Below are 27,297 nucleotides of genomic sequence, written 5' to 3'. Positions count from 1 at the left end.
GGCATGGACGCGCATGCGGTTTCTTAAAAGTCGCGCGGGCTTATAAGTAAACAAATATGGTGGATGATAAATATAAATATTCACCATTTTCCATACATCGGTTCACTCTTCAAACACAAAGCATTCAGTCGAGGTTGTAAGGTCCAAATTTGAATAATCCTTTGAAAGTACCTTGGCGCCTCGCTTGAGCGCTTTGTGTCTGACCAGTGAACCAATGTATGGAAAATGGTGAATTTTGTAAGCCGCCATCTTTGATATTTACTTGAGCCCACGCTATTCTGAATTATAGCACAATTAAATCACACTCGACTGGGTTATGGTATAGATTACTATGCAAGAGAGCACGGCAGACATTAATTTGTTTATTGGTCTTCCTGTGGTACATAATTTAATTTATTTGTCTCGTTTTGAACAAGAAAGAATTTATTTGCGAAAAAGTCGCAGATATATTCAGCATATTTTTTTAAGATGGCCGCCAAGAACACTCAAGTAAATTCGAACTAAGCGTGCGATGATTGATGGGATTGATTTCGATAAGCCAATAATGTTTTGCGCCTAGTCAGATCACGTGGTATTAATTCAGTTCCTTATACTGACGCCAATATCCCACACAGTTCAAACAACGAATGCAAATATCAACTCAAAGTAAAAATTCGGAATTTCAATTTAGCCCAAAACACTTAATTTAGGTACTTAGTTTGTCACATGTCATTGTGAAATGCCAAAATTTGATAGTATTGTTTGAAGTGTTCTTCGGCTGTCTTTGCTTTTATCTTCGTTTTAGATGTGCAGCCGTTTTTAATCTCACGCGAATGATTGAGACATCAATGGGGGGAAAATTTAATGCAAACGAATTAAGAAACATTTGCTCGTTTGCGTTGGATTCGTCGCATGTGGGACTCGGTGTAAAGGTTGGGTCTTACTAGATTTTACCACATATTTTTAGTGTAATTTGTAAAGCGCCATTGGACAGAAATGAAAATGGCGCTATATAAAAATAACAAACCAACCAAGCCACGCTTGCTCCTTAAAACAAGTGTGTAAGGTCACTGAGAATCAAATTATAGACCTCTTGCTTAGCAGGCAGCACACAAACCAAACAAGCCACGCATGCTCCTTAAAACAAGTGTGTGAGGTCACTGAGGATCAAACTATGGACCTCTTGCTTAGCAGGCAGCACACAAACCAAACAAGCCACGCATGCTCCTTAAAACAAGTGTGTGAGGTCACTGAGGATCAAACTATGAACCTTTTACTTATCAAGCAGCAAAACTAACTGACCAATCCCCATTTGCTTCTTAGAACAGGTGCAATGGGCCAGTATACACGAAATAAATTAAAGAACAAATGCATCAATAAAAGTCTTCTTCTGTCAAAGCTATTGTCTGTCATTATTAAAAATTGCTCACCAATTTCCGTGTCCAAAGAAATTATACTTCCCAAATCTTACGAGTTAATTTGTCTTCCTCCATTTGTTTATTTTTCTCGTTTTATTAAACCGAACTCAATCGAGCTCATAAAGGGTTTGTTTTTAATTAGTTTGCGGTATATTTATGTTGACTTAAGATTATTACGTTTCGCAGGAAGAGACGCCTTCCTTGAAAAACAATGCTTGGGACGACTCTAGCTTGACCTTATAAATATTGAAAATTTTGATTTCAATTTATTTGGGTAGGTACTTGAAGGGCTGTAAGATGACAGGCTTGAGCTTGTTCTCTATGAACAAGAATAGAAAACAGCTCAAACGCAGCTATATGAACAACGAAATTGGTTGAAGGCTTTTGAAAGGGAAAGTTGCAGCCCTTAATAAACGTTAAGAGTAAAAGAATCGTTAATTTTTTTCCTCATTGAACTCTAATATACTATAGTCAAATTTTCTAATAACATATATTAATTCGCATCCCAACTGAAAACGCTTGTTTCAGTAAATGTAACCTAATAAACCTGAACATGGAAAGTTATACTTTTGAATTAAGAGCTTTTTGCCAAAGTTATGAATGTTTTGAAAGAGAGTTAGTACGACCGCTTTTTAGGAGCGTCTAGATTTTTCAGCAACTGTAATTATATCGTTGTCACTGTAATAACGATCACAGACTATAATACTCTTAAAGGCGCGTCTGAAACTTGTGTTCATCAAACCGTAGATAATCGAGTTTAGTGCGCTGTTCAACATGGCTAACCAAGTAGTAATGACAAAAAAAGGCTTTCCCCATTTGCAGTTTTGAGTAAGAAGGCAGTAAACCCCAGTTGCATGCGGGAACCAACAAACAGAAAAGGTTCCAACCACAATTGCGATCATAATAGTAGCCTTGTTTTCTTTCTTGATTTTCCTTAAGTTATTTGAATCGTCCTTCTTCACAGACAAAGTTTTAAGATAACTCGATTCTGTTTGAAATTCTCCCAGGGTGACACCAGAAATCTTGTTCCTTTGCTTAAGAGCGGTCCGTAAAATTGACCCGTAAAAAATAATCATAATTAGAAACGGTAAGAAGAAAAATATAATAGTAAAGGTTAGTGAATATATAGGCTTGAATGCCCAGTCAATAGTGCACAAATGCTCATACCATAGGAACGTGTAACGCGAAAACAGAAAGGGAGAACTCGCACAAACAATTGCCTGGAACCAAATAAAACACAGCATAATTTTCACCGAAAATGGAGTTATCAAAGTATGGTACTGTAAGGGATAAATTATAGCGATGAATCTTTCCAGGCTCACAAATGTGAGCGTAAGAATTGAAGCTTCACAAAATAGAGAGTTAAGAATCCCGTGGAGTTTGCACATCGTGTTTCCAAATACCCAATCTTCAGTGATAGATGAAGTTAATGTAAATGGCATAGCCAGAACTGATAATAGTAGATCTGCCACGGCGAGATTAGCGACAAAGACGTTTGTCATCGTTCGTAGACTCGAGTATCGATAGATAGCAGTTAGGATTAAAAGATTTCCAGCGATTCCACCAGCGATTATAAGACTTAAAATACCTGATGCAATAACCGTTTCGATAACTGGTTGTTTATCATTATTTGGGGGGTCAAAACCCTTGGAATTTGTCACATTGTCTGTAGCATTCATGATCTTTAGTTAAACTACACAGGAATTCTCCCAGCAATGAAAACCGCGATTCAAATCCGATTTCTTCCCTTGCAATTGTTGTCTTCCTCGTTTCCGGGTAACGAGCCAGTCAGGAATAAAGGTGTCCCATAGCTTTTTTGTCAAATTTGTAGTTTCAATTTCCTCTGAATTCTTAAATTTAGGAGTTGTCCTTGGATATTTGAATCCACGTCGAATTTTGTAATTCTTCGGAGATTCAAATCCTATATTCTAAATAACACGACTATACAAATAGACGTTAAGCTACGTTCACTCTACTAAGCCCCTTGCCTCCTTTACCACGAGCACAGCAAGCTGTATTTGTTTTGTTAGGTGAACACAATCGGTCCTTCGTCGGCCCAGAGCTTACATGACGACTTGTCAACGTATGAGAACCACTTATCATTTTTCAACTCGATAGTAATAAACGTCATGGGCAACGTAACACACCAATTATGTTTAACTATGCAATCATAATTAAAGTCCACTTTGGATTAGGAAAAGCCCTCGTTTAATTGGAATCACTCGTTAGCACCTATAAAAAAATCCCCCTTAGGTAGAGGAAAGACATTCATTTGTCAAATATTCAATTTTAATTTTGTATATTTAGGTATTTTTTGATTGATTTTTCAATTAAGAAAATTCTAGGATTTAAGGTTATATATATATATATATATATATATGTATATGTATATATATATATACACTCGATTGCAGAAAGGTTGTAGTATACATTTATACGAATACCTAATTTATTCAGTATATTTAATGATATGCAAAACAGAAAACTCGCTTTATTTATTATTTGTTTCATTCAATGAACGTCAAAATATTTTATTCTTGTGTTTTATATCCTACAGATTATAAATCGATTGGTTTTGAGGGTTAAAAAAGTAAAATTGCAATATGTATCTCATTAGGTATTTGTATAAATGTATATATGTATACTACAACGTTTCTGCAATCGAGTGTATATATATATATATATATGTATGTATATATTATAGGCGTATGCTTGAATCGAATAAAGTATTCGAAAAGTAATTTGTTTTCTCGTAAAAAACTGCATTACACTTTTTAAAATTAAACTAAAAGGTTTTTTTTTTTTTTTCTTTTTTTTTTTTTTTTTTTTTTTGTATTTTTGTATTTCTGAATCGTTTGATAATTGGGTCATTTTTTAAGCATACGTAGCCAAAGTAGCCTTTAGTTTATTTTCATATAGACCCCTGACATTGACTTCCTATTGCAGGTGTTACAAGTGCCCGTGATGACAACAACAAACAGAAAATAAATGAGGAAGGAATGAACGAAGGAACGAAGGAAAACAACAAAGCAAAAAACATTAATAAAGAACGCCGAACAAACGAAGCGAGAAGTGAAAACATTAAAATAGGAAGAAGTGTGAAAATAACTCGGACAATAATCAATTGAATAGAATAAGAAATGAGCCAAAAATTCATTAACATTTAAGACAGCACCTTTGATATTAGTTAAGAGATTCAAACGAAATTAAAAATATAGCATCCTACGAAAATATTATATTACTGGAACTTTTTGTTTGCGTTTAAAAATTACTGTATTAAATTAAGTAAATACGACCGACTTTCGATGATCAGTCTGGCATTTTCAAAGTACAACGTAATCCCGGAATCTCCTTTAGAAGTTGCGGAAATAGGCATTTTCGATTCGTAATGTTTACTAAAGTTATTAAATAAAAAAGGCTGATGTAGTTCTAACAGAAAAGCAGAATAAGAGCAGGAAATATATACCGGAGTAGCATCAAATATTCGTTTTGCACACGATAAGAAAAGGACTCAGAACAGATGTTCGTCGAAAAATAAAATATTTCTAGGTAGGTTATACTTATTATGATGGATTAAATTTTCGGCGCTGGAAATAGATTTTGACAGCATTATACCTGCATAGCGGGAATTGATGTATGACTTCTTGCTTCTTGTAGCCCACCAGCTGTGAAATAAGAACAATTAAGAGCAAAGGTCCACTAATATCGAGCATCGGCCGGTCACGGTCAAAATTTCGATTTTGTTCATTTTTGGTTTGCTGGAAGGCATTACCGAGTAAACAAACGTGGTGTAGTTAGTTTTTCAAAAAACCGCTAAAATTCGAGAAAAACTGTTGGCCTAGCGGCGATCTCAGAAGTATGCAAATTTTCAGTTGAATCAAACCGGTCCAAAAACAACTAACGCATACAGAATAGGAAAAAGATATGAAAACTATATGTTTATAAATTGATAGAAGAGATGTTTGAGAGTTGATTGGGTATAAAATAATGGTTTTAGCTATTTATTGAAAGCGGTCAGATGATATTTAGAATTGAGTGGCATTCACTGTGAGATTTGACCCTTGCTACGCCAAAAAAATTTAATCAAGTGCGCAACTTTTTTTCTCAATGAAACTCACGTCATGAACTATTTAGATGTTCTTCTAGAACATATCCAAAAATCAGTTTGAGTTATTGAATTTTGTGTTCATACGGAGGCCGTGAACATTGGGTATTTTCGACATATACCGTGACTGAAATCGACAAGTGTTTGTTGTTTCTGGTCGCTATTTTCTCACTGGTTTCTATTTTCATCCGGAATTAAAGCCCGAAAATGCGTTTCCTTTTTAAAAAATACCTCTTATTAGCATCAGTTTACATTATTTTAGCAGTTACAACATTCGTCGGAACTAATCACGTGATTTATTACCACAAACCACAATCTTATACACAGACCTTTCATTGTCTATGCTTCGAAAGACGACGAAAAGGCAAGAAAACCACGTGATCGACAGTTCACATCGCGCATGCGCACTTATTATAATAAGAACGTCTGACGCTATATGACGTCATAATGCTTTTCGGAAAATACATTCCTTAGCACGACTCAAAAGTCGGAATGTCATCTCGCCGCTAATGACAATTTAAGAACTTTTTTTCCAAGGGGATATGATTTTGATTTTATCGATTTTTGATACGCAAAACGGATGGAAACTCAACAGTTAGATGATGGTATCCAATCATTGCAAGAAGATATTGCGAAGTTTAATGTCGAACTGGTGAGATTTTTTTCGTCGTTCTACTAATAATTTACTAATGAGACGTTAATCTTTGATAACAAAATCTAAATCTATGAATGGTGTGGTATATAAGAATGATTTTTGAGACATTTTCAAAGGTCGCATTAGTCAAAATAATACATAGGGTTTTTGTGGTTGACACTCTGGTTCATCTAATCATGAATTTTACCCCCAAAAAGTATTGAAACGTTTCCGATGAGATATTTATTAATTCTCACCAAATAAGTTTTTTTTCAGCCGTTATATCAACAGGAATATATTTTCAAATCAATAGTATAGAAGTCCAAACTGAATCGATACAAAAACTGATTCGACTGTTATAATTTCTTCCGTGGATGAGTAGGAAACGGTTAAACCCACGTAAATATTTCAAAGCGAGAATTTTTTCGTTCAGAGAAAACGGCTCTCATTGGCCAAAATTTGACAAATTCAGTAGTGTCGGTTTAGGCTTGAAAAATCAAAAAACAAAAATGATGAGATTTAATTTTTTTCCAGGTAAATTTTACTTAGAAAACTGCAGAATCTTTGACGAGAAATACGCGCAATTCTTACATCCTTTTACTAAGCTTCCATTTATTTGTTTGCTGGATAATAATCGAACTATTTTGTTTACTTTGGTTATTCGGCACTGATTAACCATAATTTTCAGTGTAAATCGAATGGAATTAAAACGATTTTTTAAAAAGTATTTTATAATATTATCGACTGTTAATCATATTACTTGTTTCAGTTTATATTCCAAAAACCATACTATCTTCTTCCAAATATTTATACGAGTTATTATAGGTTGTTTGATAATACGCATTTTGCCCTATTTCATTATGACGTCACATGGAAACAATCTTTCGTCTTGACGCAAAGGATCTTGGTCGTGGCAAGAGGATAAGACAACAACATGACTGATGGATACTGCTAAAAAAATATTTTTTATAATTAGGACTCAGAAAAGTACCATAGCCACCAATTCTGTAGCCTCCTTTGCAGCCGCTGTGAGGCTGCAAAGGAGGCTACAAATTATGGCGCTGTTTCGCAGACCGGTTTATATTTCGAGGAAATTATACCGGCTGAACGCAGGCTTCTTTCGGAGTTCTTATATCACAGTACAGAGACACAAGTATAGCCGTTTTGTTTGTTTTTATAAAAGAATTTTTAACAGTTTTGCATAAACACGGTAGCGAACCATATATTCCTCAAACATATTATAATACTGCTGATGTTTCTAAACGATGCATCTTATTTTCGTAGGAAGATTTAAGAGTTTTGAATCTAAAGAACAAGAGACACACTGAGAATCTTAATATGGTCCGTGAAGTGATGAGGGACTGGATGGATGATCTAATAAAGGCTCACGAACGGACACAGGAAAGTTCGTTTAAATATCAGGCGAATGGAAATAAACAGTGATTGGATCGAAAGAATGGATAGAATGGACGGAATATATAATGCATATTTATAAATTAATGGTTACCCATGTTAACTATTCGAGTAATTCTATTTGTAAAAATAAAGAACATAAAAAAAAAACCCAGAGGATCACCCAAAAGAGAACTGAATACACCTAATTGAAAAACGTTGTCGGGTTCAAAAAAAGGCTATATCACCAAAGCTAAGACCGAAGGGGAGCATGGGAAGACAAACAATTATGCTAATTTCATGCGTATTGCAGTTTTCCCTTCCTGTGCACATTTTATGCATCATGGCTTTGGCATGTTGTTAATCTAGGTCGACCGACTTTGCTCTACTCTGCACTTTTACATGTCTATATGCAAATATAATACACATTTCGGAGTACCCAAAATCCTTTAGTCTTAGCTTCGATCGCGATGATATGACCTTCTCGAACCCGACTACGTTTTTTCAATTAGCTGTATATAACGATTAACTCCAACAACAAAAGTTACTGAAAAATATTTAAAATGAATAAAAAGCGGAAATTACAAAAAAGAAAGAAAGAAAGAAAGGAAAAGAGTAAGAAAAGCAAAAAAATTAAAGAAAATAAGGTGAGATCAGCAAAAATCAGCCAAAAGTACAACTAAATATTTTTAAAATCCAAGTTTTAACCTTCGAGAAACTTTAAAAATTAATAAATATATTTTCCCACTATTAAAGCTTAGTGGAAATAAAATACTACTCAAGACCTTTCGAGCTGTCTATATGGTATTTGCTTGAAACATCTGAAGAATTTTTCATAAATATTATGACGTCATAAATTATGACGTCACAAAATATATTTTATTATTAATAATAGTTATCGTAAGTACTTCTGTTATGTTATTGTTAGTTTAATTTTTTTTGTTTTTGTTTTTTTGTTTTTTTGTTGTTTTTTTTTTGGCATGCTACAAGTAACAAAAAGGTATTGAAGGAGAATTAAAAAGAAAAAAGGAAAAAAAGATCCCGCGTTAAAAAATAATAATGAAAATAAAAACAAGAGAAAAACGAAAGAAATAAGAAGGAAAATGCATGTACAGGGGGGAGGGAGGCAGAACCGGGCGGAACGAAATTATTGGGGGTTGCCTGGCCCCCCACAAAATATTGGTTCACATGAAATATAAATGCATAGATTCGACTGTTATTAAGTTATTACTGTGATGTTTTGCAGCGCCCCCCGAACGATGATAGCTAGCGATGATGATGAGTGATGATAAAAACGAAGAAAAGTAGATTTAGCTTTTAATTTCTGCGTATAAAATATGCATAAAGATAACTGTTTCTTTTTGAAGACAAAAACAAAAAGAAGGGATCGAAAGAAAGAAAAAGTAAAGAGATGAGGAAATACGGAATAAAAGTGAAAGTTTTTGTCCAACATTCCCATAATACTCTGCGCCAAGATGACTCATATACATCCGGGACCTTTGTGGAAAATCGGAAGTGAACCAAGATGGCGGCGCCCAACAAAGTAACAGATACTCGAACAGAGCTGGCAGAACTGATCAAAAAACGGGCAGATATTGCTGTAAGTAGCCCACTTCGCACCAAAACGACACCTCAAAAGTATTTTGAACCTTCTTACCGCTTTTTTCTTGGTTTACTCTATATTTTTGGTGATTTTTTGTGTGAATATTTGATGACGTATTTGTGGCGCCAAACTGTTCTTCGTCAAAAATTAACGTAATTTTTAAGTTTATTTGGGAATTCAAACATTGTCAATGAATTAAGCACTTAAGTAATCGAAAAATAACTGAAAATGTTGAGAATTCTCTATAAATTGTAGAGAATTTGAGCTTGTCAGGTTGAGAGAAAATAAGTTCGTACTGACATGTAAGGAGAATTGATACTTGAATCAAGTACTGAAACGTTTCGCGTGATTTGTTTTTCCCGCTTAATTTTCAAATATTTTAAGCTAGTTTTTTCACTTTAATACAGATATGTTGGATCGATAAATTTGTAAGTTAAAAATAATGGAAGATCAACAGGGTTGATAAGTTTGTGAATTAGGAAATGGTCAACATTCCAGGGACGGATGGTAATCGGTGGTAAAAGGGGTGACTAATCACCCCCCCTCCCCCCCTTTAACCTAATTTCTCAGTATATTGTATCAGTCACCCACTTTTCCTCAAATTCCTTGTAAAACTTTCATAATAGTCACCCCGCTTTAAAAAAAATACTGGATCTGCCCCTTCATTTACATACATGTAGGGCTTGAATATGGAAAATAGAAAAATGGTCAAACAGTTTTCAGCAGTGTGGCCAGAGTTTTCAGAAGGTGGAGGGCACAAGGCAAAGAGAGTTACTAAATACTGTTATTCTGTAATAGGAAAGCCTAGCGAACCTAGAAAGACAGATTTACGCATTTGAAGGAAGTTACCTGGAAGATACGCAGCTGTATGGAAACATTATTAGAGGATGGGATAGACTGTTGACAAGCAAGTAAGTCTCAGGACAAAGAATGGATTTTGCTGGGCAATAATTATTAAATAGACCTCTTCGGCTTGGGGTAATGTTTTCCCATTCCAGACTACGTGTCATTCCCTTGAGAATAAGATTCTTTGTTTGAGCTGTATCCATATTCATGTGTCTTCTCATGTGCAACCGAGCGCAAACCTTAAAGAAATGATACTCTAGGGAATGACATGAGGTCTGAAATGGGAAAACATTACGCCAGAGCCAAAGAGTTCTATTGATACAAGAGGGTATATAACAACAGCAGGTCATCAGACAATGTTCAGCCAGAATTGGAACTTGTCCAGTAAAACCTTTGGCTGGTAATCCTGACAGGTGTAATGATTGTGAAGATAACATGAACGTCTTTTCCACCCTCCTCATTGAACATCACTGTGGACCCTGCATTTTATATACAGAGCATCTCACTTCGGGCAGATATGACCTCAAAAACGGCAAGGGAAAACCGAACCAAAAAAAGAAATCTTATTTACTGGAAGTTGTTTTTTGACACAAGTGAAAACATGCTTAAAAGCTGTATTTATTTTCCCAAATGATTGATAGCAAACTAGAACAGATTTTTTTAGGTTGACAATTGTGCTGTAACTCTCTTTTAGAACAACAAACACAAAAGTTGAAAGACGGAACAGAAAATTTAAAGATGCTGAAAGATTATTCTCCAAGTCATCTATTACATCTCATGCTGTAAGTTATTCATTCCAGGATAGTTTTTTTTTAATTTTCAAGATGCAATTTTCAAGACCATTAGCGATCGTTTGTACTTCTCTCTCATCTTTGGGCTTTTGGGCTCAGTTCCTGGACTCAACTCAGTTTGATGGGTCTTTCCCTTGATTCAAGGATTTTTCTTTATTTTTTTTTTCCACAGAATTAGCTGTGCCCTGACTTATATCAGCCTATAGGTTGTTTCAGGTTCAACATGTTAGTTAGGACTGCCCTTACTTTGATTAGCCTGGCTGGTCCATGTTTTGATGAAATTGAATTACTTAACACTGTTTTAAGAACCTCCAGTGTTTTTGCAAATCGCCCAGATCCAAATATTAAATTCTTGCGATGTTGTGACATTAACATGACTTTATTTATGGAAAATTTTATTTCATAGGCCATTGCAGCAGGAGGACTCACAGATCCTCAGGGAGATAAAAGTAAGTTCCTAATATCACAGGTGGTGTAGTACTCATACACACATTCCTCTCACCTCTAAGGTCTTGTGTTTGTAAATTCTAGACTTGGCATCACCTGAGAGTAGAGTTTGTTTGATCTCTCCATTGATTTAATTTTTTTCTCTGATTCTCTGGTTTTGCTCTCTTTTGCTTTCTCTCTCTCTCCCATGAGAGTCGAGTTTTTTTGGTCTCTCCATTGGTTTAATTTTTTTCTTGTATTCTCTGGTTTTGGCTCTCTCTGCTAAACCCAATAGACCACTTGAGGAATGCAGCTCAATTCAGAGGACATAACGATAGGTTTCCAATTCTCAGGAGATTGAAATTCTTTTGTTTTGTCCTCTAAATTGAGCTGCTTTGACGTCACATGCAAGGGGTCTATGCATTAAGTTTCAATTCAATCTGTGAGTTAGCTACGTACTAGATCACCTCAGAAGTTATGTATCAGGGCTGGATAAGATTTTCAAGTGTTCTGCCCCAATCTGGACTATGTTTTTTTTTAAATTTTGTTTTTTTTGTTTTTGTTTGTTCAGAAGATGTGATGGAATCAGAAGTCAATAGTAACCATATCCATCATTCTCATCCAAATCCAAATCATGTCTCACACTCACACATTGGCAAAGTACATAAAGGTATGTATATATATTACTGGAGTTATTCAATTTGGCCTGTGAAACAAAGTTGTCTACATCCATTTCAAATAAATGTCCTTGGTCAGAGAGCTGAAATCTGATACAATTCGCAAGCACAGGTCATTGTTCAAAGGTGGTGGCATATATAGATATAAGCTTGTTGTGTACTACTTATTAAAAAGAAAAAAAAAAATTATTACTTTCTTTCACATTTAAATTCACAGCTCGCAGCCTACAATTTGTTCATTTCATGTCTCACATTTCTGACAGATTTCCAACAGACGTTTATTGAAACAAGCGTAATTAGTGACTAACAGTAAAAAGAAAACAATGGAATAAATTTGAGCATTATTATTTGGGAGTAATGTCTAGACATTAGAGTACAAACACTAAAAGTGTGCAATAATTTGCACTATATATTTAGTGCTAAGTAGCACTAATCAATCAAAAGAAAACAATAGAATTTGGCCAGAGAGCATAAATAAAAGAGGGAAACTTCTTAATAACGTGCGCGGCATGCGCCATAAAACAATAGAATTAGCCAAGAGAGCATAAATAAGAGGGAAACTTCTTAATAACGTGGCCCCATGTAAATTCCCAGTTGGGCTATTTTTAGTAAGTGGATGCTGTTTAAATTTCACCTTACCCTACTCATCATCAACTTGCGCATGTGCACTAATAATACACAATAACTTATCTATTCTTTTTTGTTTCTTTAGCATCTCATAAAAAGCGAAAACACAAGAGACACAGGTATTTAATACCCAGCCCCCAGAAATGCCACTTTTTTTCCTTACAACCTCTAATTTTGTTCTTTCTCTGTCCACCCCCCCCCCCCCCCTCTCGGAAATTCCCAATTCCCCTGTGGGGGTGGGGGTGCATGGATAATTTCTGGAACTTCACATTGAATTGAAATAATTTGTATTAAAAACAGATTTATTGGTCCAAACATGGACCTTCATGAGTGCATGTGAAGGATGAAAAGGTTTAAACACACAATTAAAACCAGAATCAGCTTTACGAGAGCTGCAAGATTGTTTGATATATTGGTGGAATTTGGATGTACTGTACTGTATTTTATATTAACGGCTTTTTTATGAATCCTATACAGAATTGAACTGAGAGTCAAAAAAGCTGGTCATCGATCAAGAGAGCCAAGCATAGGAGAGCTAGAGGTAGGGAGATATCTCATCACTATGGTGACATTGCAGGCCCGTAGGCATCCGCATCCCCTCAGCACCCTCTAAACTGAAAGTTTTTGCATTTTTTTAAAAAGCAATGTGATAGAGAAATGGTGTTTTGCCTGTAAAGGCTGGCACACACAAGGGAGCTTGCTCCTGCAACACGCTCTTGGGTAATCCTGGGTCATTTTGCTAGACCAGTACACACTAGGGTACTAAACGCCAAAACAACCCGATTGGAGCATGGGAACTAGTTATCAACAAATAAGGCAATTTGATTGGCCAACTGGAGACAGGTTGTTGCGCGGCAATAAAAGTTTCAGTACACACGAGGGAGCTTGCTCCTGAAACACGATTCTGCAACAGATTTGCTCCTCAAGCGTGCTCCATCATATTTAACCATTTTGATATGAGGGAGCAAAACCCGGGAGCAAAAGCAAAAGTGTTGTTGTGCATTTTTTTTTCCCCGCGTGAAATCGATGGTACAGACGAGGGAGCTTTGCTCCAGGAGCGTGTTGGGGGAGCGTGTTGCGGGAGCGTGTTGCGGGAGCAAGCTTTGTTTAATGGCTACACATAAGAAGACACATGTATATTGATACAACTCAAACAAAGAATCTTATTTTCAAGAGAATGACATTTGGTCTATAATGAGGTCTAAAACTTGAATAATGAAAGGTCATGCCATATACAAAGTAATCGTAATTTCTTTGTTATTTTTATTTTTAGGAAGAACTGGACGACTAATGTGCTTACCTAACAGACAGATGGACAGACAGACAGATAGACGGACAGACAATTGATATTCCTTGCTCATAAATTGTATATAGTGCTGCACATACAGACGATAAATCCTATTATGGCAAAGGCTGGTCCCCTGGCATTACAGTAGATCTGTTGTTGCAAGACATCTCTTCCCTTTAGTCTTCTTTCTTGCTTTCTTGTAGTAGAGTAAATATGTACTTGGCCAGTGAAAAAATAGTAAGCTAGAGCAGTTTTCATTTGACTAAAAAGCTCAGTGCTGTGTGTATTTCATGCAATGACGGCCGTGGTGCTTTCTAGAATTTTGATTGGCAGATTTTTTTCTTGCACAATGTGATTGGTCTGACAGTGCACTGACCTTGGCATGTCTATGTCCATGCCATGTCCGTGCTGTGTTTTGGGCATTTGATTGGATGGAGAGTAAATTTTTGAGCAATCTTATAGGTCTGGCATATGCCTTGCCGTGTCACGGCCGTGTTCGTGCTGCAAGCTTTTCGCAGTCATAGGAAAACTGCTTTAATAGTAACACTAGTCCCTTTTTAGCACAGATCATAAAACAGAAAATAAAAGAATAAGGCTGATATTCTTTTACCAATACAATTTTACTTTTTTTAATGCAATGCGTAATGCTACACAAAGAAATTTTAAACTTCAAAATGCAATGACGACTCGACTGTACCTGGATTCTAAAGGGTCAGGGAACCAATCAGATTGCTTTACATCTGGATCAGCTTTCCATATAATAAATACTTGTATCTTCAACTTGTATCAAGGTTATCTTTCTTATATTGTATATTATTCTCCTAGACGCTTACTGTCTTTAGGAACAAGTTAAGGCCCTGACAACCGATCCAACATTTGACCCAACATTTTCGGATCCAACATTTTACCCGACATTTCGACCCATTCCTGGCAATAATCCTTTTCATAGTATAAGAATCGATTCCACTACGCATGCGATTTTATCCCGAATTTCTCACCTTTTGTTTAATTAAGAACAAAAGAAGGTGAGAAATTCGGGATAAAATCGCATGCGCAGTGGAATCGATTCTTAGACTATGAAAAGGATTATTGAACCCCACATTTTGCAAACATTTTTAGCCAACATCTTCAGGGGGGTCCAGGAATTTTGGGGGGGGGGGGGGGGGGGAGGAGTCTTTTTATGAACACTCACTTTTTTTTGTTTTTGCCCAGCCCCACCCCACTCAAAAATCTAATGGTCCGTCCCTTATCCCTTACATACCGTTGATGTAGGGAACTGATTATGGATGCCAAGGTCCAACCCTTCTCCATGACTAGCAGACGTAAAGTTAAAGAAAATTCACACAAAGGTATACACCTATTTCAAAAAAACTTTGTCAGTCCAAAATCTGAGTGAACAGAATTTTTGTGCTTTTATGTTCTCTGCCCATTTCATATTCTAATGTAAATTTTTTAACGTTTTTCGGCTGTAAATATATTAATATTTGCAGCGTGCTACTCGTTCTCATTTTGGATCTTCGACCGACAACGTTTTTTGAAGTAGGTGTATTTAAAATCTAGTATTTAAAATAAAAGTTGTTTCCAAGGACAACCTTAAGTACTCGACCTTTAATTCCGTTAGTATTTACATGTCATTACAATCCCAACATTCACAAATAATTAGTAATAATTCGACAAAGATTATTAAAGAACGCCAAAAAGTTCTGAAGACTAAAACCTAAGTTGTTACATTTTTTGAGGTTTTCTAACTTATTCTACGAAGAAAGAAATCAGGCTGTTTTATTGATTTTTAAAACCTTTTTTAACAGAATGAATGTATTATTGAATTCTAATATTTAAAAAAAGATGCTTCTTGAGATATTTCAAATGCTACTATTGCAACAACATGGATGTTCGAATATCAGTTCAAGTTCAAGGGGGTGGAAGCAACATAATGAATAACGGTTTGAAATACAACCGAAGACCAAGGAACAGTGAATAATGGCAATAAAAAAAATAAAAAAAGTTAAGAAAAAGAATATTGAAAAATACAAAAATAATGAATAATGGAAAAATTGAAAATGAAAAATGAATATTTAAGAAAAAATGTTTGAAAATAATGATTTTTTTTTCAATCGTATTGGTTCTGCTTCCACTCTCGATTCTTGGCGTTAAGATTTTTTTTTATAATTTTTTTTTTTTTTTTTTGTTGTTGATACTTTTTAATTACAATATGTTATCACCACACTCGAAAACCAGAGATATTTTGAAACTATAAAAACTACTACTATTAATAATAGCTGTTATTATCATTATTTATTATTATAAAAAGTAACAAAGAATATAAAAGTAGGGATAGAATTATAAAAAATTATCCCTAAAATTAATTTTTTACGAAGACTTGGTCTTTCCCTTTGTAGTTTGTAAACAGTAACATTCACATCGAAGTGAAGCGAAAATCTTTAGAAACGATAAGGAGTGGTCATGAAAATGATGGGGAAGGTTGAAAGTCAATAGTCCCCTTCACAGTTCCCAGCGCCATCTTAAAAGGTAGCCGTGCCTTTGCATCGAAGGGAGACGAACGGTGAGCTTGCAATGATAGAGACATGTGAATAATTGTCCAAGGTCTCTATCATTGCAAGCTCACCGTTCGTCTCCCTTCGATGCAAAGGCACGACTACCTTTCAAGATGGCGCAGATTCAGAAACTAGAAGGCTGTGTACATTTGATCAGTGCAGAGCCAAACGCCAGGAGGAGAAAATTTATAAGTAAGGGAGAATATGGAGGTTAATATCTGATTTTCAACCTTTTGAATGAAGTTACCACGCCCTCCCTTTGTCATTAAATTTTCAAAATCCTTAAGAAATCAAAATTTTATAATATTAAAGTTATAAAACTCTCAACACACATACCCTCATTCCCTCTTTCTCTCTTTCTCTCTCTTTCTGTCTCTTTTTCACCGGAAATATCTTTCACTCTACATACCATTTTATGACCAAACTATTATACTTATAACCATACTAGAATAGTGAGTATCTCACGACTGATCAATGCGAAACCCGAAGAATAACTTCCCATGTCTCTCTGCAATGTTTCACATCATTTTGTATAATATATATGTTTAAGTAATAAGATTCTCTACTTCGGGGACACGAAGACGATTAAATTGCCGGTGCAGGGGCATGCGCAAGTTTTTGTTTCGCATCGATCCGTATGATCTTATAGCTATATAATCCTTTTTAGTCGAAGATGCTGTTAGCACTACCTCTTCTCGTCAGGCTCACCTTGAACGAGTGGCTACAGCAGGGGCAAAATGGCAACGCCTTCTCTTCCTTCTTAGGGATGTACCAGCACTGCAGACAGCGGATTCGATACTTCTTATATCGGATACCACAAGCGTTGCAGAGAGGGGTGCCGTCCTCGGCATCACGCCATAGGGGTGTCTTTATGGCTCCACAGGATGCACACTCTTTCTCTAGTTGTAGCGGAGACACACCCAAATCGGGATCGAAGCACGGGTCGTTAGTGAAATAGCTTGGGGTCGACTGACCTAGCCTATAAATAGCTGGGTTGAACTTGGGGGAAGAGGATCTTCGTCTCAAGGGTTTCCCGTCGGGAGAGGTGATAGGCTTTTTCTTTTTGGCAGAAAAACAGCAATCTATGACCAGTTGAGCTTTGGGTTTCTTAGTGTGCTTGCTTTTGGTCATTTTAGTTTTCATCTGCAGTGTCACCCCTCTGAAGTCTGGGTCACTTTCGTTGGCGCTCTTCATCGGTTTTAGGGGCTTTCGTGGGCTTGGTCGGGTGATGGAAGCTTTCGTGGGGGTTTTGAGAAAGTTTTTGGTTTGTTCAAAGAAACTCGTGAAACTTTCACTGAACTTGGACGTTCCTGGACTATCTTCTCCACTATCATAGAAAGATAATCGATATTAGAAAATTAGTATTTAGTAAATAGGCTAATATAATTAAAGAAATAAGCTTTAGTATAACATCAAATTTAAAGAATGGAAGGCAAGAAAATCGCTCTAAATTTATATGAATATTTTCAAAATATTTCCAAAATAATATTTTAGAAAGCAAATGTTTAGCTAAAGGATAAATATTATAGTTATTGCCGAGTTTAAAACGTAAAAAGGAAATAAGTTCAAAATATTAGTACAAAGTATTTTGTGTATGATAAAACTGGAATCTTTTGGATAAACTTTACACAATAGATATTGTGAATAGATCAACATTTTTTAAAATCTTAAACTTGTTAAAAGAAGTGCAATCAACTTTTGTTTACAAATTAGAAGAATGCAATTATCGATGCTATTGAAAACCCCATTAAAATACTTTAAGCTTAACAATCTAGATGTTTAATTTTAAGCATTTTAGCTGATTCTTATGCTGATGAAAAATGGCATGATTTTCGTCTCTTTGTTATGATAAAAAGGACCAAATTAAAACAAACCTGACAATTAAGAAAACGGCTGTTTCTGATTTCGATAAACAACTAATAACTTAGGTTTAAAATAATGCTATAAGGATTTGAAAGTTTGAAATTGTTGTAAAAATTCGATGTTAAATTTTAGGAAGCTTGAACTCAAAATCAAAATGGCTACCAGTTTGATTCGTCTTCTCTTGGAATCCATTTTGAATGAATAGCTTTGAAAAAATATACTTAGGAAAGGTTTTGTTTGATTTGGTATTTCTTTTCTATCAGAATTAGAAGATATTAAAATGATTACCTGGAGAAGGAAGATGAGGCGTTCGATAATCCATCATCAGTGAAAGAGAAGCTCGAAGTAAGACTACGAGACGACTCCGGACTCTGCGTTGCTTTCTCTTTTACCATCGAAAAACGATCACAAGAACTCTCATTGATCTCTGGGAAGAACCCTTCGTATCTTTTGAAGTCTGTTATGGCTGGATTTACGTGATTTGGAGTAAACATCAGATGTTTTTCCATAAAGAAGCTCTTTTTTTTTTGCCACAAAGCTGATCGTACAAAGGATCATAGCCGAATGAAGAACAAGTACTGGACGCCACAAATATAATTTTGATTTACGCGCCTTGCTGGCTTCAGCCAATCACGGCGCTCCATTAAGGCGGGAACGCATTCGCAGGAATGTCAAATACCTCAGTCCGCACGCTTTGTTCTCATTTTCGCGCCTTTCTTGTTTTATTCTGAGCTATCAACTTCTTTTATTTTATTCTTCATTTGAAACGCAAAAGAAAACAATGTTTTGTGCACTGGAATGTTGGTTATCAGATGCGTTAGTAGATATGAAATGAGAGTTCTACGCCATGTGGATCGTGGATCATGTGGATCGTGGATCAACCCCCCACCCCCATCAGGGTTTTTACAGAGGTGACGTAACGGCTATTCTAAGTGAGGTTCCAGTGAGGTAGGGGGAGGGGTGATCTACATCCAACCATCATGGGAAGACCGGCCGGCCGCCCGAGTAGAGGTTCTGATCGAAATCGGGGCCTGGAAAGGTTTGGGGAAGGTGTTTTAAAACACAATTCAAAATCCTTTGTTTAAAAAACGAAGTTTTTGAATTAATGAGCTGACTTCCTTTGTTGGAATGACATGTTTAATTAGCAGACTTAAATGAGAAGCTGTACTCATGTTTTAAGTGGTTTATATCGCCTAAGCCGCCTTTGTCGGAATCACTGACTAATGTTTAGTTGGCAGGAAGCTTTTGTTGGAGAGGATTAAATCCTGTGTTTCGGCGACTGGTGGTTAGGAGTTATGAATTAATGAGTCTAGCCTTTAGAAGTCAAAAGACGTTGGACAAGCGTTCTGATTGGGCCTACTTTTGAAGCCTTTTTGTTAGGCCCTTTGCAGCTAGTGGTCACGTGCTTGGATACCGCTTAGCAACACAAAACTGGAGAGCAAGCCTTCCAGTAAACAAAAGTTGTAATAGGTCAAGCACGCGTGGTTTTATACGATAGTTTCATCGTTCAAAACGCTTAATCCTTTTGCCCTATCTACAAACACAGTAAGATAATCTTAAATTCTCTCCTTTGGACTCGATTTTTGGTTCGAAGTAACGATATTCTTCGCGTTATCGCGAAAAAATTGTCACCGCCGGCCCGCTCGACGGCTGAAAAACATGGCGACTTCGCAAGGTATGTACTTCAAAACTCTCCTTTTTTTTTGGTTTCTTTTCAATTATTGGACTTCTAAAATCTCTAAAATAACAGTTTAGATTGTGAATGGTGATCGATTGTAATTGGACGGCATTTTAATGGACGATTTGTTTATTAAAGCGAACCTTTGAAGAGTGTGGATCAAAACAAGCAAGTAAGTAAAAGGATGGCTTTTCACTGCGACGCATGCGACAAGTCCTTTACAGAAGAGACGAACTTAGTAAGGCACAAAAAGGCTATTCACAGTGGGCGATTATTCACCTGTGAACGATGCGGGAAACAGTTTAATCGGAAGGATGCCCTAAAAAGACATGAACAAGTCTGCGGAGGTGGCTCTTCAAAACGGAAAGTAGAGGAAAAAGAAAACGCCCCACCGACGAAAAAACAGAAGACAATGACCGAGGCAGAAATTATTGAATACGAGGTGAATATAATTCATAATCTAATTTTTGTTATAATCATGTAAACCACAGAATATGTCAATACCTCTACTAGACATGAAATGCACATTTGCTAAATGATTAGAAAGTTTGACTAGATTTGTTTTTAAACACCCTGGTACAGGACAATCTTTAGGGTATCGTGTTACCATGATGAATGCTTCAATATTTTGGGGGACATGACATTTTATATGTTATAATTTTTTATTTTTTATTTTTACTTTTTGTTTAAGTTTGATAACCGGGACATTTTGAAATTACAGGGACAGTTTGATAAAACCGGGACATTTTAACTGTTAAGACAGGGACAATTTGATAAAACGGGGACATTTTAACTGTTAAGACAGGGACATTTTGATATTACAGGGACAATTTAGTACTATCACAGGGATATTTTGACAATACAGGGACAATTTAGTACTATCACAGGGACAATTTGATAAAACGGGGACATTTTAACTGTTAAGACAGGGACAATTTAGTACTATCATAGGGACAATTTGAGACCACCGGGACATGTTTTTAAAAACTCTAAATAAAAATAACAAAGGCTCTTATCAGATCGGTATCTCTAACTTAAAATTGATTGACATGTTTTTATGAAGATGAATGACTACTCGGCTTACATACTTTCGGTAAACTTTATCACTAAGTGTGGGAAAGCAAGACACACTCAATATGCTGTTTTTAGCCCCCTTGTTGGTATTTGCTATCCCAGCGCAGGCTGGAAGTGATTGTTATGAAAGGTGCATCTGTCTACCAAGTCTTGGTCTGATTGACTGTTCCGGATTAAGCCTGGCAAAACTTCCAAGTTTTCAAACACTGGACAAGTATTCAAGCATTTCTCTAAGAGACAATCATATTATCTACTTAAACAATACTTCCAGCCTCCAAAACTCCAACATCACATTCATCGATCTAAGAGGTAATCCTTTGGATTGTCTTATGTTTTCTAATCAGAAGTTCCCGGTTTTCTTGACTTTCAAAACAGATTGTATTTCTACCACACCATCAAGTGCCTTCACAAACTCCATCTCGTCGATAAATATGATTTCACCTACATCATCAAATCCAATTACAAGTCCTTCATACATAGTTACATCTTCACAATCCTATTCAAGTCTGAATTCAAACACTCAATCTCCTGTAGTATTTCTTTCCACCATCCCAAGTACATCCAACCAGAAAACAACCATCAATATAGTTCAACCCACCCTAAGCTCTTCATGTAGTGTACAGTCATCTTCAGTTCACAAATCTAAATACAACACACCCTCTCCGTTTTCAAGACCAAAAAGCTCTAAAGTTATGTCAGAAACATTATACATCTATGTTGTTGTGGGAACCGTGCTCATCATCGTGGTGGTAATCATCATTTCTAGCATTATTCATCATCTTTGGAAATTACATAACCCTCATCCCCTCATCGACCCTCCTCTAGAACTCTACACACTTGAGGAAACAAGACCCTTCCGTAGTGCAAGCAGTGAATCTAGTGGTAGTGAGATCGAAATTTATGCGGCTACATCTGTATGAAGGCTGAAGCGTGCGAGAGACAATAGACATCACTTTGTACTTTACAATTGTTTATTTACACGTATCAATCATAAATGTACCATTATATTACATTGGTCTTGTAATGACCATGAGCTATAGTAGTCACCCCATCCTCTAAGATGTAGCGCTTATCATCATAGGGGCTAAGACCCACTTTGTTTAGGTTTATTGTAAATACTTGATGCTTATAGCTACGTATTTGTTTCATGTTAGCCATGGTTCTCTTTCGCTTAAGCAAACAATCTCTATAGTGGGTATGTCTGATATCCCGCTTCGTCACCTGTTTCGCAATTCCCTTAGCAGTTTTTTTCTCAACCTCACGGCCATCCTCAGCGTAGAGAAGAGAGTACATTTTTGGTCGTAGACCCACAAACTCTTTGATGGGTAGCCCATGGGTCTCGTCCTTCATCTTACCAATCACCTTCTTGTTTGTTGTACTATAGAGGGTGTGGTCTCTAGGGTACTCTGAGGTGTCAAATAGGTCAAGGTCTTGAAACATATCTTGGTAGATGTCCTCTGTCTTGATGTTATAACACAGGGAATCTGTGTCTGTAAACAGTAGGGTTGCCTGGGTACTGTATTTCTGCTTGATGTAATTATAATGAAAGTCGTACATCAGGGTTTTAGACAATTCTAAAATACTGAACCCGATGTAAATAGGTCTATTTAAATAAAGTGATGGTTTCTTCATGTTGACTGCCACCAAGTTTTCATCAAAGATTCTGAAGTAGTCAAAGAGGGGTGATGCTGTCAGTTTTTTAAGCTGCTTTTCCGTGTTGACCAGTTTCACATTCACTCGCTTCCTCAAGTTCTCCATGGTTTTGCCAAACACGCTGTTGTTCATCAACTTGAAAAAGTCTTTTTCAAAGTCATTTCTTGCATTTTTCCGTTTTTCGGTATTGAAGTCGATGTATTTCTTTAGCCAGGGAGATTGGTCAAACCCCAACACTCGGTGTACTTTCTCCAGTTTCATACCCAGTGACAAGTACTGTTTCAGGTTGCGGTGATGAAGAACGTACTTCGTCTTATCGTTCAAGTTAGGTACCAGTTTGTCTGTGGGAGCACCGCCAAGGTTCAGGTCCTCAAGAAGTTGCTGACAGTAGGGAGAGAGCATTTCCTCTGTTACCTTTCGCCTTTCTGGTGCTAGGGGGTAGTCATTATGAAAATCGTGTAGTTCTTTGGGGTAGCTGAGGTCTACTTCCAGTATATATCCTTCACCTCCATCTACAGGGATGGTCATGAGGTTCTCGCGAAGTTCTTCCACTTCCGGGTCACTCAACCATCCAAAGTTATTAACAGGGAGCGCTTCAGACATAGCCCAACCGTAGAGATTGTTTGCGTCGAGATACATGATATAATTATTTTCTAATTCTGGGTTATAACCTTCTACATAGCGATTATTCGCTCTTGCAAATCGATGGGTGATCATCGAAATCCCACCCCTTAACCCTTCCTCCAAAAACAGATACATATCGGGGTCTGTGAGTAATTCCAACTCCACGCCAGTCATCTTTAAACATGCTAACCAAGAAAGACCGGGAGAGGTGTAAAAATGACCTGGGTCGAGTTGGTAGTACTCCAGACAAACTTCTCTAAAGTTTTCAAACACATCTGCTAACAGTAAAACGTCCGATTTCAAATACAAGTCGTGGTAGTCTCCTAGATTCCTACACTGAAATTCTCTAAATACATTCTGTGCATGTTCGTAGTCTGCTTGTGAAATCGTGCTACCCATCAACGAACTATAAAAGCAATCGATACGGGGTAAACAGGTTTCTTCAAACTTGCCAAAACTATTCATGTATTCATAGGGGTACACCCCCTTCCTCAACAAGAGAGATACCTTCTCACTCTCCACATACTTCTTCAGGGTCTTAAACTTATCATCTCCTTCCTTACTTAGATTCATTACTAATTTCTCTAGTGGGCTATTCAAAAACTGAAGTGAGTCTATGAATACTAAATCCCCAACTGAAAATGAAATATACTTTTCCGTATTATTGGGTATACAACTAATATTTTCTCCCTTGATTTTTCCGAGTTTTTGTAGAATTAAATGTGAGTCGTACCCACGAAGATTGTGAAGAACAACGGGTATCTTTCCTGTAAACTTATAATTCAAGTTACAGTCATTGTGGGCCGCCCCCCTGTACACCCCTGTCAAATGATCATGATCCCTTACCCTGTCCGCGCCCAATTCCTCATTACAAATGTGACAAAGGGTTGCTGCCTGAAACTCCCGCTCCTGTTCTTCACTAATGTCCATGGGTACTACCATCTTCAAGATTTCCCCTATCTGCTTTCGTTCTTCAATCAAACAGTCTAAAAACTTATCGACACAATCTTCCCCGCGATAGAGAACAGGCGGGAAGCAATATTGCTCGACAGTAGATACTACAGTGTAACAAAACCCACTGGGTATATGATGTTGCGTTTTTTGTGTAAAACTTGTACTAGGGTCTAATTCTGTATCATCACAATTCACTAAAATAGATTCGAAATCTGCATAAATGATAAATGGTACTTTTAACTGTTTTTGCACGTCATTGTATGACAGTGTTGTATGGTCTTCGTCAGGCAGTCTGATTTTCTGGGGTCCGTGTTTACTACAGTGAGGTTCGTGATCTTCTAACAAATCTCGCCTGACAAAGCCATGCAAACAATACATACAATAATAAGCCTGCCCATTGTGTTGATTAAGATTACTTAGTAGTCTACTTAAATCCCTGATTAAACAGTAGTGACGCGTATCATCTTGAGAAAACAGTAACAAATTCACATGTAATTCTTTCTTCTCTTTCGTAATGTAAAGGGGAAATAGCTCTTTATTTTCATACCCAAAGACATTGATACTAATTTCTCTATTCTGGTTCTCGAATTTTTTCACTTGATTGATCTTAACGGGGTACTCGATTCCTGACATATTTAGTTCAGCTTCATACCTTTGATAATTGTTGACGCGGTTTGCGTGATGGCTCCAGTGAGTGGGGTGTTTCGCCGCTAGTAATGACCATAAAAAGCATTTTTCATCTTCATTTTGAATGTTGAGCACCGCTTTCTTGTCTTTGATCTTCTTGGGTAGAGGTATGTAACTCGATCCCTCGAGAGGAGTGTAAGCAGCGACTCCTAAATCGATTTCCAACACCTATGATAGCAACAATACTTTATTAAGCGGTGATATACAGTTTTAATGTATGTACATACAGCAGAAAATCATCGCCGGTCGAGTGATCCCCTTTGTGCTATAACGATGGTGCAATTTAATTACCTCTTCCAATAACCATCCAGACCCTTCTCTCTGGTATTCCAAGAAAGAGTTCTTGATCTTTTCCATTCCATGCACGTAGTTTTTTTTCAATTTCTGTATCATTGACTGTAGTGTAGCATTTGGTGCGAAAATGGGGGGTTGAGATCTGGTCCTGACCGTCGGGGCTCGTTTTAACCATCTTCACCTTAACACACAGAAACCACTTAATCCCGCGATGTTTTTTGAGCAGGGTTTTCAGTTTTTTGATGATGGTCTTTCGTTTTCCTCGCAGGGTGAGCAACAGATCATATTTTTCATTCTTGTTGGGTTTATATTTAAACGTGGTCACATTTCCACCAAGCGCGCATTCTTCAGTCTCTCCACCACCTATTTGTACATCATCCTAGAGAAAAGAATTAGTTCTTAGAAAAAGTTACTCTACAAAGATCCGATATGAAGATAATAGAGGCTTACCTACCACTTCATTATCCCCCAGAATTTCTCCGTCGTATTCTTCATACATCTCCGCCGGTATGTTTGCTAACTGAAATCGAAAAAATTGGTATATAAGACGACTTGAAAAACTATGTATCTCATGGTTAGTAGAGGTATTGACATATTCTGTGGTTTACATGATTATAACAAAAATTAGATTATGAATTATATTCACCTCGTATTCAATAATTTCTGCCTCGGTCATTGTCTTCTGTTTTTTCGTCGGTGGGGCGTTTTCTTTTTCCTCTACTTTCCGTTTTGAAGAGCCACCTCCGCAGACTTGTTCATGTCTTTTTAGGGCATCCTTCCGATTAAACTGTTTCCCGCATCGTTCACAGGTGAATAATCGCCCACTGTGAATAGCCTTTTTGTGCCTTACTAAGTTCGTCTCTTCTGTAAAGGACTTGTCGCATGCGTCGCAGTGAAAAGCCATCCTTTTACTTACTTGCTTGTTTTGATCCACACTCTTCAAAGGTTCGCTTTAATAAACAAATCGTCCATTAAAATGCCGTCCAATTACAATCGATCACCATTCACAATCTAAACTGTTATTTTAGAGATTTTAGAAGTCCAATAATTGAAAAGAAACCAAAAAAAAAGGAGAGTTTTGAAGTACATACCTTGCGAAGTCGCCATGTTTTTCAGCCGTCGAGCGGGCCGGCGGTGACAATTTTTTCGCGATAACGCGAAGAATATCGTTACTTCGAACCAAAAATCGAGTCCAAAGGAGAGAATTTAAGATTATCTTACTGTGTTTGTAGATAGGGCAAAAGGATTAAGCGTTTTGAACGATGAAACTATCGTATAAAACCACGCGTGCTTGACCTATTACAACTTTTGTTTACTGGAAGGCTTGCTCTCCAGTTTTGTGTTGCTAAGCGGTATCCAAGCACGTGACCACTAGCTGCAAAGGGCCTAACAAAAAGGCTTCAAAAGTAGGCCCAATCAGAACGCTTGTCCAACGTCTTTTGACTTCTAAAGGCTAGACTCATTAATTCATAACTCCTAACCACCAGTCGCCGAAACACAGGATTTAATCCTCTCCAACAAAAGCTTCCTGCCAACTAAACATTAGTCAGTGATTCCGACAAAGGCGGCTTAGGCGATATAAACCACTTAAAACATGAGTACAGCTTCTCATTTAAGTCTGCTAATTAAACATGTCATTCCAACAAAGGAAGTCAGCTCATTAATTCAAAAACTTCGTTTTTTAAACAAAGGATTTTGAATTGTGTTTTAAAACACCTTCCCCAAACCTTTCCAGGCCCCGATTTCGATCAGAACCTCTACTCGGGCGGCCGGCCGGTCTTCCCATGATGGTTGGATGTAGATCACCCCTCCCCCTACCTCACTGGAACCTCACTTAGAATAGCCGTTACGTCACCTCTGTAAAAACCCTGATGGGGGTGGGGGGTTGATCCACGATCCACATGATCCACGATCCACATGGCGTAGAACTCTCATTTCATATCTACTTGCGTTGAGCTTAGGTTTTGAATGTTGATTACTTTTTCCCCACTACAAGGGCGGATCCAGCCAAAATTTTAGGGGGGGCTAATTGAGTTTAGGGGGGGGGGGGCTAATTGAGTTTGGGGGAGGGGGCTAATTGAGTTTCTTCCGTCAACACAACGGAAAACATTAAAACAGCATCTAATTCT

At 37.0% G+C, this 27,297-nt stretch overlaps 5 protein-coding genes and 1 long non-coding RNA gene across 6 annotated transcripts; 2 read left to right on the top strand and 4 right to left on the bottom strand.

Annotated features, from left to right (window-relative positions):
* Positions 1-1,140: 1,140 nt before the first annotated feature.
* LOC116286974 (G protein-coupled receptor 161-like) lies at positions 1,141-3,613 on the bottom strand. The gene has a single exon (XM_031693575.2). The coding sequence runs from the start codon at positions 3,074-3,076 to the stop codon at positions 2,030-2,032; it is 1,047 nt and encodes a 348-aa protein (XP_031549435.1). The 5' UTR covers positions 3,077-3,613; the 3' UTR covers positions 1,141-2,029.
* A 2,355-nt stretch (positions 3,614-5,968) lies between these two features.
* On the top strand, positions 5,969-8,195 carry LOC148906518 (uncharacterized). The gene is made up of 2 exons (XR_016121401.1): positions 5,969-6,154; positions 7,421-8,195. It is a non-coding gene; the product is annotated as an uncharacterized LOC148906518 (long non-coding RNA).
* Positions 8,196-9,031: 836 nt separating this feature from the next.
* On the top strand, positions 9,032-14,566 carry LOC116286969 (chromatin modification-related protein MEAF6). The gene is made up of 8 exons (XM_031693570.2): positions 9,032-9,128; positions 9,930-10,042; positions 10,672-10,759; positions 11,175-11,217; positions 11,766-11,864; positions 12,584-12,617; positions 12,976-13,039; positions 13,772-14,566. Exons 1-8 carry the CDS (start codon positions 9,054-9,056, stop codon positions 13,787-13,789), a joined length of 534 nt encoding a protein of 177 aa, XP_031549430.2. The 5' UTR covers positions 9,032-9,053; the 3' UTR covers positions 13,790-14,566.
* A 2,434-nt stretch (positions 14,567-17,000) lies between these two features.
* On the bottom strand, positions 17,001-18,713 carry LOC116286943 (uncharacterized). The gene is made up of 2 exons (XM_031693540.2): positions 18,493-18,713; positions 17,001-17,668 (listed from the first exon to the last, which is right to left on the bottom strand). The coding sequence occupies exons 1-2, from the start codon at positions 18,711-18,713 to the stop codon at positions 17,005-17,007; spliced, it is 885 nt and encodes a 294-aa protein (XP_031549400.2). The 3' UTR covers positions 17,001-17,004.
* A 3,196-nt stretch (positions 18,714-21,909) lies between these two features.
* LOC148906517 (uncharacterized) lies at positions 21,910-23,813 on the bottom strand. The gene has a single exon (XM_089038276.1). It carries the CDS (start codon positions 23,804-23,806, stop codon positions 21,959-21,961), a length of 1,848 nt encoding a protein of 615 aa, XP_088894402.1. The 5' UTR covers positions 23,807-23,813; the 3' UTR covers positions 21,910-21,958.
* A 1,089-nt stretch (positions 23,814-24,902) lies between these two features.
* On the bottom strand, positions 24,903-26,115 carry LOC148906516 (uncharacterized). Its single transcript, XM_089038275.1, has 4 exons — positions 25,815-26,115; positions 25,623-25,688; positions 25,166-25,547; positions 24,903-25,042 (listed from the first exon to the last, which is right to left on the bottom strand). Exons 1-4 carry the CDS (start codon positions 26,070-26,072, stop codon positions 24,930-24,932), a joined length of 819 nt encoding a protein of 272 aa, XP_088894401.1. The 5' UTR covers positions 26,073-26,115; the 3' UTR covers positions 24,903-24,929.
* Positions 26,116-27,297: the final 1,182 nt, after the last annotated feature.

This window comes from Actinia tenebrosa, unplaced genomic scaffold (genome assembly GCF_029948245.1).
Source record: "Actinia tenebrosa isolate PJP-AT-01 unplaced genomic scaffold, QUT_ActTen_1.0 PGA_scaffold5__44_contigs__length_20552954, whole genome shotgun sequence".
Lineage (NCBI taxonomy): Eukaryota > Metazoa > Cnidaria > Anthozoa > Actiniaria > Actiniidae > Actinia > Actinia tenebrosa.
The sequence above is the reverse complement of the archived record's forward strand: the minus strand, read 5'-3'. Positions and strand labels throughout refer to the sequence as shown.

Coding starts and splice junctions, on each gene's coding strand:
- LOC116286974 (XM_031693575.2), bottom strand. CDS start 3,076: ATGAATGCTACAGACAATGTGACAAATTCCAAGGGTTTTGACCCCCCA.
- LOC116286969 (XM_031693570.2), top strand. CDS start 9,054: ATGGCGGCGCCCAACAAAGTAACAGATACTCGAACAGAGCTGGCAGAA. Junction 10,760..11,174: donor CATCTATTACATCTCATGCT/GTAAGTTATTCA, acceptor TTTATTTCATAG/GCCATTGCAGCAGGAGGACT. Junction 12,618..12,975: donor CGAAAACACAAGAGACACAG/GTATTTAATACC, acceptor AATCCTATACAG/AATTGAACTGAGAGTCAAAA.
- LOC116286943 (XM_031693540.2), bottom strand. CDS start 18,713: ATGGAAAAACATCTGATGTTTACTCCAAATCACGTAAATCCAGCCATA. Junction 17,669..18,492: donor GCCTCATCTTCCTTCTCCAG/GTAATCATTTTA, acceptor TTTCTATGATAG/TGGAGAAGATAGTCCAGGAA.
- LOC148906517 (XM_089038276.1), bottom strand. CDS start 23,806: ATGAATCTAAGTAAGGAAGGAGATGATAAGTTTAAGACCCTGAAGAAG.
- LOC148906516 (XM_089038275.1), bottom strand. CDS start 26,072: ATGGCTTTTCACTGCGACGCATGCGACAAGTCCTTTACAGAAGAGACG. Junction 25,689..25,814: donor CAGAAATTATTGAATACGAG/GTGAATATAATT, acceptor TTTCGATTTCAG/TTAGCAAACATACCGGCGGA. Junction 25,548..25,622: donor TTCTGGGGGATAATGAAGTG/GTAGGTAAGCCT, acceptor TCTTTTCTCTAG/GATGATGTACAAATAGGTGG.